This window comes from Rattus norvegicus, chromosome 19 (genome assembly GCF_036323735.1).
Source record: "Rattus norvegicus strain BN/NHsdMcwi chromosome 19, GRCr8, whole genome shotgun sequence".
NCBI lineage: Eukaryota > Metazoa > Chordata > Mammalia > Rodentia > Muridae > Rattus > Rattus norvegicus.
In genome coordinates this window covers 22,993,974-23,002,793 of record NC_086037.1, presented here as the reverse complement: position 1 = coordinate 23,002,793, position 8,820 = coordinate 22,993,974, and the positions used below count along the sequence as shown (strand labels likewise).

General features: G+C 42.1%; 1 protein-coding gene and 1 long non-coding RNA gene across 2 annotated transcripts; one reads left to right on the top strand and one right to left on the bottom strand.

Annotated features, from left to right (window-relative positions):
• LOC134483254 (DNA-directed RNA polymerase II subunit GRINL1A-like) lies at positions 1-1,095 on the top strand. Its single transcript, XM_063278537.1, has one exon. The coding sequence runs from the start codon at positions 1-3 to the stop codon at positions 1,093-1,095; it is 1,095 nt and encodes a 364-aa protein (XP_063134607.1).
• A 4,311-nt stretch (positions 1,096-5,406) lies between these two features.
• LOC134483253 (uncharacterized) lies at positions 5,407-7,285 on the bottom strand. Its single transcript, XR_010060096.1, has 3 exons — positions 6,622-7,285; positions 5,795-5,900; positions 5,407-5,677 (listed from the first exon to the last, which is right to left on the bottom strand). It is a non-coding gene; the product is annotated as an uncharacterized LOC134483253 (long non-coding RNA).
• Between the last annotated feature and the right edge of the window lie 1,535 nt (positions 7,286-8,820).

The window sequence follows — 8,820 nt, the reverse complement described above, 5'->3', positions numbered from 1 at the left end:
ATGTGCTCCCTGCCCTGCGGCTTCGAGCCCCCAGTTCCTGAGGACATGGGGCAGCAGAGTTTGGCAGAGCTGCGGGAGAGGTTGAGGCGCCAGGAGAGACTTTTGCGCAAAGAAAAATTCATTTGCAAATTGCCCGACAAAGGTAAAAAGATCTCAGACACCACTGCCAAACTGAAAGCTGCCATTTCAGAAAGTGAAGAGGTCAGAGGGAGAACTGAACTACTTCATCCTGTTAGTGTTGACTGTAAGCTAAGGCATAAAGCAAACACAAGAGTTGATACCGACATAGACAAGGCCCAGAATTCTGACCTGATGCTTGATACTTCATCATTAGTTCCTGAATGTTCGTCAGTAGACATTGAATCATCTAAAACAACCTCAGAAACTCAGGGACCTACACAGCTCACTCACAAAGGCAATGAAGAGACTTTGGAGACTGGCTGCACAGTGAGTACCAGCCCGTCTGTCAGCATCACAGCCCAGGCTCCCCCATCTGAAGTTAATGAACATCTCCCCCAGCATTCAAGTCAAGCGGAAGAGGTTTCCAGCAGCGTCGACAGTCTGTTTATCACTAAATTGCAAAAGATCACAACTGCAGACCAGACTGAACCCTCAGAAGAAAACACCAGCACTGAGAACTTTCCAGAACTGCAGAGTGAGACTCCTAAGAAGCCTCATTACATGACAGTGCTAGAAATGCGAGCTAGAAACCCAGTGCCCCCTCCTCATAAGTTTAAGACCAATGTGTTACCCACACAACAGAGTGACTCACCAAATCATTGTCAGAGGGCTCAGTCTCCTGCTTCCTCAGAAGAGCAGCGACGCAGGGCTGGGCAGCATCTTGATGATGTCACAGCAGCTCGCCTTCTTCTGCTCTACCACCCGCCTGCACAGCTGCTCTCCATAGAAGAGCCGCTGGCTCTGCAGAAAGAGCACAAGCAGAATTATGAGGAGATGCGGGCAAAGCTCGCAGCACAGAGACTAGCCGAGAGACTGAATATTACAATGCAGAGCTACAATCCAGAAGGGGAGTCTTCAGGGAGATACCGAGAAGTGAGGGATGAAGATGATGCCCAGTCCTCGGACGAATGCTGAAAATGACTGAAAATGAGCACTGGGAGATCCCGGGAGTTGACTGTTGAGCTTATATTGTCTCATCCAACTTCCTAACAAGTACCAAGACAGTGTCAGACCTTGTTGAGGGACAGCAGTGTAAGTTACACAAAGGTAGCTACAAAATAAGAACCCAGTTTGTCTTTCAGAAGATGATCTTCACATGCTTGAACAGTTCAATATTTGAACATTGTGTTTGGCCGTATTGTGTTACAGTTTTGCAGTATATTGTGCATTGGTCTGATATTTTAGTGTGAGTAGAACACACATTTTCTTTAAGATATCTGCTTTTTCCTTCTTCGTATTCTTATCGATAGCACTGCTTGCACCCCTTCTGGTGAAATAATTTGTTATTCCAGGCACCTAAAGTGAATTAGGAAGGCCTGGTCCCCTCACTCGAGAAATGAGGGGAGCAGTCTAAAGAATGGTACGCATGCTTGCATGGACACTTTCCTGAGATGCTGGATGTGAAATGCCGCACACAACACTCGGGAACCACCACCACTGTGTCTGCTGCTCTGTCCTCTCTTGGGGCGACTGCTGTCACCTGTGATGAGGTTAAGGAGCACTTGGAAGAAGTGCTGGGTGGGGAGGGTCTTCTGACCCGGTATGGGGAGCTGCTCCTGGCTGCCCTAGGCTTGAACTCATTGCCATCTGGGATGATAGGTCCCTGTACAGGACACTTGTGCTTGGTAAGGAAACCGGTGTTTTTCTAAGAGTTACAGTTGAATTGTCAGTATATTGCTTTTTTTCCTTGTTAAACCCACAGAGGTGTTTACAGGCTGCAGAAACCTCAGTCCTGTATGTTCACATTTGTGCTGTTTAAAATGATTATATGATCATTTCCAGCAAAGATAACAATGTTATCAAAAAGCCTTTGTCTATTATGTGGAACTTGTAAAGGAGAAATAAAATACCAATCAGAGCAAAAAAAAAAAAACATTTTGTCAATGATATCATATTGTACATATTACTGGTATAGAATACCATCCACAAGGACAAGCTTTTGTTGAAAGAGTTCACCATACGCTGAAATGACAAATTATAAAATTAAAAAGGAGGAAAAGAGATGACCTTACACAGCCTGAATGGAGTTGGCATACCAGTCCCAGAGTAGTATTGGCATAAGCGTTATTTTTTATTACTCTTCTTAATTTACCACAGGGTGAAGTTATATGAAGAGCAAATAGACACTTTATTGGACTTCTCCCTGAAGGCATGGAACAGACAATATGGATAAAAATTGCCCGAGATGCTGAATGACAGGAAGGGAAATTACTGTATGCAGGGGAGAGGGTTTTGTCTCATTACAGAATGGGGGACAATTCTGGTTACCCGGGAGACGGATTCAAGCACAGAATGATAAGAACCGCTCCCTACCCTCAGAGGAATCCAGTTAAACCAGCTACATTTTCTCCTGATGGATGTTCTCCGGAGATGAAGGAGGTGTCCTCCATTACTGAGGCCCTGGCTTCTCTTAGTGTAGACAAACAACAACGGAGACGGATCAATGCAGTGACAACCCCATTACCTAGGTGAGGCGATTAAGCACTGAAAGGAAAACTATGTTGTCTCCTGTAGGAAAGTCCTTTACTGCTGAGCACGTATTGTTAGCAGTGTGTGCTTTACTCACGGTTTCTTCTGTTGCGGCCAATGCGAGTTATCAGGCTTATATTCCTTGTCGACCTTTATTTGAACCTGCTACTTGGCGGGCAAACAGATGTGGTTTTATACACCACCCCAAGCATTTTATCATCTCTTTGGAATAATTTGACCTTTTGAATAGACGTGATGGAGCTTTGTATAATTTTCCTTATGCTGGATTAAAGATGCCTTTGTGTTTAGGAAAGAGACCAGGCCTACAAATGGGTTATCAAAATTGGCGATTACCAGGAATAATTGTTACAGGCTCCAGGATTGACAGCTTGGTCTATAACCAAAATTGGAATAACATTACATTTGTTAGCGAGCCAGTATATCCTATTTGTGCTTGGTTTACTTATGTAGGCTTAAAATATCTCCCATGCAATTGGAAATACTGCCCTGGCATGTTTGGAAAAATTATTGAAGATAAATGAATAAATTGGGGTCCTTATGGCCAATTATTAATACATGTTCAGAATGAAATGTTACCACTTGTGATTTGTCAAATGTTACCAGGATGAACTGAGAGGAGAATGAACGCCTTAATGGATGCTTGCTGACGGAATGTGGAGATGGAGGCCTTGCTGATAATCGACTGGCCTCTGTGGAAGATCCTACTGCGTTTCAAGCTCATTTGTGGAAGACTGTCACTGCATTAAAAGAAGATGTGCTTGCTAATGGAAGCTTTTCTGGGACACTCAATCTGCCTCTCAGTATAATTTTACAACATTTAAGAAAGACAAGGTTACTACTTCTATTCCTATGCCATATTTCTTTTTAATAGGTAGATTTAATTTTGCCAATGGATTTGCTTGTACTAACTGTCATTAGTATTCATGTATTAATTCATCTATTCAGTTTAATATAAATCAATATTCTATTATGATATTCAGCAAAAAATATATGTATGAATGCCTGTTAATTTGAGACATCATTGGTCTCAAGATCCTCTTAATTATATGATTATTGAATTTTTTAATAATCTGCTGAGGAACAGTAAAAGAATTATTGGAGTTTGTAGCTACTATGTTAAGCCTTATTTCTGTTGCTACTTTGGCAGCCATTTCCAGCATAGCATTAAAAACATCTATTGAGACAAAGCATTTTGTTGAAGACGGGCATAAAGATTCACATGAGTTATGGATAGAGCAAACTAAAACTGATACTAGACTTCAACATCAAGTAGATGTTTCAAAACAAACAGTAGAATGGTTGAGTCGAAAGATGTTATTTATTGAAAAATATGAGGATTTAAGATATGATTGAAATCCTACTACTTTTGTGTTAATAAATATATGGATAATGACACAGAACATGATTGGAAGTTAATTCAAGCCTATTTGGAAGGTAATGAAAGTGCTACAAAAGTAATTAATGCCTTGAAATACGATGCTCGAATGTCTTTTGGTAAACAGCTAGAAGATACTACCCCTATGGAAATAGCTAAATTATTGGCTGATCAATTGACAGGATTAGATCCCAAGGCTTGGCTTCAAAGGATATTCCATAGCTTGGAAGGAGCTAGTTTTGCCATAATCTTATGTACATTATGTATTATGTTGCTTTATTTTTACATGATTAAACCCCTACAAAGACTTTTGCTATGTTATGGAAAGTGTTTCTTTTAAAACAAAAGAAAAAAGAAGGAATTGTTAAGACATAGAGATGCAGCTCCCAGGCAGGGTCAAGAAAGGCCTGGTGACAGATACAAGTAGGGGCTGGAATTCCACCCTGGAGAAGAAAATGTTTTTCTCACTTGGCCTTAAGCTATATTCTGCTGTGTCCTGTTTCTGTGGAAATGGTTCTAACGCTCTCTCGGTAATGGTGAGTATATTTTGATTATAATAAGATAGGTAATTTGTTATATGAATATTTTGAGAAGAAGCCTTTGTTTATTCGTATTTCTTTGTTTAGTCTTCCCTCAGTTGTTCCTGGTATCCTGGGAATAATGATCTTATGGTATCTTGACAAAATGAAAATTGTTGTTATTCATATTCCCAGCTATATAGGGATTAATAAAGCTTGCAACTGTGTGCAGTTGTTCCTGCCTTTGCTGTGCACCCCCTGTGTCCTGGGGGTATGCGACTGTACCCAAGGCCCCCAATTCACTAGACATTGACAGTGGGTCACCCCACAAAACACAGATGCTGGAGGATGATCCTGACCCACAATGAGCAGTGGGAACACCAGAGCCCTGTAGGGATGCCTGGCAAGCTAACTCATTGAGCATGCACAGCTCAGTAAATTTCCTGTGAATACACATCTCCTGAGATCTCTCTATTTGATTGGAGGTGATCCTGTCCACCTAATACAGTACATGATGTGGAAGGACAAAAGCACCTGCAGGAGCTGTGGTGATGACTCACAGGGTAGAGCATCTGCTGCTCTCTCAGAAGAACCACATGGACCCTAACAATTGGGTAAAGCATGTCAGTGATTACTTCATAAAGTGTGTGTCCGAGAAACAGCCACATTATCCACACAAAAGACACTGTCACACTGGGTACCCCTTGGTGACTTTGAATTCACTTATTAGCCCAGGATCCATGGAACATGCAGAGATCCATCTCCACCTGTCAGTTCTAAGTCCACAGGAGGGGACAGAACCCTTGAATAAGAATGATGGTCTTAAGAGTCAAGAGATAGAATTCAATTTTTATTCATAAGGAATTCATTTTTACAACAAAACAGGATTAAAACAAATAAATTAAAATATTAAAAATTTTTCAAAAGATAAAAACAGTAACAAGAACATATAAATATGAAACAACAAAAAGAAAATTTCAATTAAAATCATAACAAAAATATTTCTAAATAGCACACTCTTAACGAACATTTAGAAGCACAGATGTATTGCTGTTTCTCCTCGTGCACACATAATGAAAGGAGGTCCCACAAGTTGTCTCTCAGGTGCTGTATTCTGAGAAGAAAGTAAGACCTCAATCAGTCAGGCTGGCTTAGTGGTATATAAATTTAGGGTCTCTAAGCAATGACAAATTAACTCTGAGGAAGAATACTCATCCAAAAAATTTGTTACCATTCAGGATGTTTGTCATCAGGGACTCCTGAGAAAGCAACTTATTCTTCAGGAAGCTCTCTTACTGGGGTGTGTCCAATTCCAGCTCTCTTGCACTTTCTGAGACCTGGGAGAGGAAGGCAGTTTTTCAGACACTGATTTGGTGGGGAAATGCTAGCCAGCTGTCAGAAGGCTGCCTTCTACCACCTCAGTTCTATTGGACAGTCAACATGGACCTTTTAACTGATATCATTGTTGCTAACTCTGTGGGCAGGGCAAAATCTCCAGAGAACCTCAAAGTAATGTGGGCTGCCAATATGGGACCCAGACTTATACCAGTGCAAACCAAGAACAGGGAAATGGAAGGAACCTCATTGGGTTGCAGGAAGAAAGGAGATGTCCATACGTCACCAAGGTTAAAGCCAATGACATGTACTAATTTGACATTTGCACTTGGTTCTTATCCCAGAAAGGTGCTTCCTACACAAGAAGTCACATGACCACAGAGTGTCATTTGTCAAAGGACCAAGAACTTGTTCAAAACTCTACAGAGCATCCAATCTATCATATGGATATGCAATAATGAGGTATGTTATTAATCTGTCACCATTTCTATACTGCAGCTTCAAAAAGAGCAGACAAATATACTTGCAAAATAATTCAGTTTCTGAAAAGTGGTTGGCTTCCCAGAATACTTGTGCATAGGCAGAGCAATGAACAATTCCATTACATGAGGTGGTTGGCTGGTTGTGAGTGTAAATTAGAAAGGTGGTAGGAGAGAGCAAAGATGTATCAAATTGGCAAACTTTATCAGATATTTTAAAGCTAACACAGCTGCTCATCCCTACCAGATGACGCTGGGTCTGGACGTTGCTGGTCTTTATCTTTCTTGTTGAAGTCAACCAAATATTTCTGGTTGAGTGCACAATCAAGATGTACCTCCTTGCTCTCCTGCTTCAGTGGGACCAACTTCTTCCTACATGTGTTCTCCATCAGGAGCTGGCTGAGCAGGTTTCTGGAAATACAGTCTGCATAGTAAGATCATGCTGCCCCTTTCTCCCATTCCCACTCCCGAGTGCCACTAACTCCACCAGGACCAAGATACCCATGAAGACTTAATAGAATTCATTTCGATACACATAAGCCTGCTGCACAAACCACAAAGAGTAAATTCCGGGAAGAATAACTTGTTTGTTTGGCCCGAGCACCAATTAGTGTCTGCATCTCTCAAAAAGAACACGGATCTACAACTATCCATGAAAGCCCAATGCATGGGGGCAACATCAATTAGTAGTGGGCCAACACCCTCAAAGGAGGTCAGTAGAACTAAGAGAAGCTCATGCTAACCATGTGGTCCACACACTGAGTTTTGTGAAACCTGGTATGAAACCATAGGTCCAGGTCAGCCTAATAACCTGCTGACTTCAATCAGTGCTGTTCTATCTAGAGCCTTCTGAAGATGCCTAGACAATCCTGGGATGAGTAACAGTCTTTTATGGAACTGAAAACTGAGTCCTAATGACCCTGGAACACTGATGTGTAAACAGCACAAGAGATAGAACCAGAGCTGAAGACCGTCCAATCCAGAACAAAGAAAGTCAGAAATGGCCATTCCACAAGTGATAGCCTTTCTGACCAGGACTTACCTAGAGAAGGTAATCTCCTTCTTCAGCTTATGGCTGTTCTCATGGATTTCAGTGTTCTCCATCTCTAAGTTGTGCAGAATTGACATGACCGCCTCCTCCATTCTCTCCAGGTCTTCATAATATGGATTTGGCCTGAAGTGTGGCCTGGCCCCAAATGATAGAATACAATGATCATCAGCATTTAGGAATATATGAGCTCAGGGTGGGTCCTTTACTACACCAGCCCTGGAAGGACACCTTCTGAATTCTACATATTGGGACCTTCTTCAGCTTCAGAAACGTGTTTTTCTGCGTCCAGGACACCAGAATCTCAGCATCCAGATGGAGGGCTCCCTGGCTCCCTTTGTTCAATCAAGAGGAAATCTGCAGTCAAGCCAGTTAAGCTATCTAGAGCCTAGGCCACACCTCTCCATGCTCCCCGACCCCAACACACACAGAAACCTGTGATTTCTTTTCTCCTGTTTTGATAACGGACCTTATATCAACACAAAATTATAATCTGCACAAGGAATACAAATAAACAGACAATCGTGGTCACATAGGCAAAGAACTGTGCTGTTGACAGTGGGGCTCCCAGAACAAAGCATTCACTTCACCATGAATGTGTTACAGGTAAATACTCAGGCCAAGACATAGACCCCTAGATTCCAATGTGGAGGGAAATATAAACATATAAAAGTTGTCCATATGCATTTGGATGTAAGCACATACAGACTCACAGACTGAGAAATACCCACAAAAAAGAGAAATGTAAAAACAGAGTCAGAGAAAGAGAAAGAGAAATATGGAAACAGAGAGCAGTGTGAGAACCAGGAGAAATGCATGCACCATTGCTGTCTCAGAGTGCAAGACACACAGACAATAACAAACATGCCTGAGCCTGAGACCTTCTAGTCAAGCATTGAGATGAACAGTTTGGGACCAGGCCCCTCAGGCTGCTGCCTGGATCTTCCAGCACTCAGTCCCCTGCCTAGCAAGTACAGAGACTCACCATAAACTCACTGCAATTACAATCTTGCAAAGCCACCAGCTGTCAAGGGCTTTGCAAATGCACACTAGACACTCACTCTCCCTGACTTTATCCCCGAATTCTTCATTCAGACCACAAGTTCTGCTTTTCAATAAATTGAAGCAGATGAGTCCATTTTCCATCTCGCTCCTCAGGAAGGGTCAAGGTTCTGAATCTCCTCTATATGGGAGGTGAGGTTTAGCACAGGGTGGTTAGGGAGGCACAGCTTTCTAGAACCCAAAACCTTAATAGGATAAGATGAAGGTGACCTTGCAGTCCCAGGAATGAAACAAGAGCATTTGGAGCGATTCATACCTGTTCTTCATGGATCTCTCTGTCAGAAACCTCAGGCGATCTCTCAGGTCATTTCTCTCCTCGGTAATGAGCTGCAG

Bases quoted from the DNA above. Each gene is read 5' to 3' on its own strand.
- LOC134483254 (XM_063278537.1), top strand. From the start codon at position 1: ATGTGCTCCCTGCCCTGCGGCTTCGAGCCCCCAGTTCCTGAGGACATG.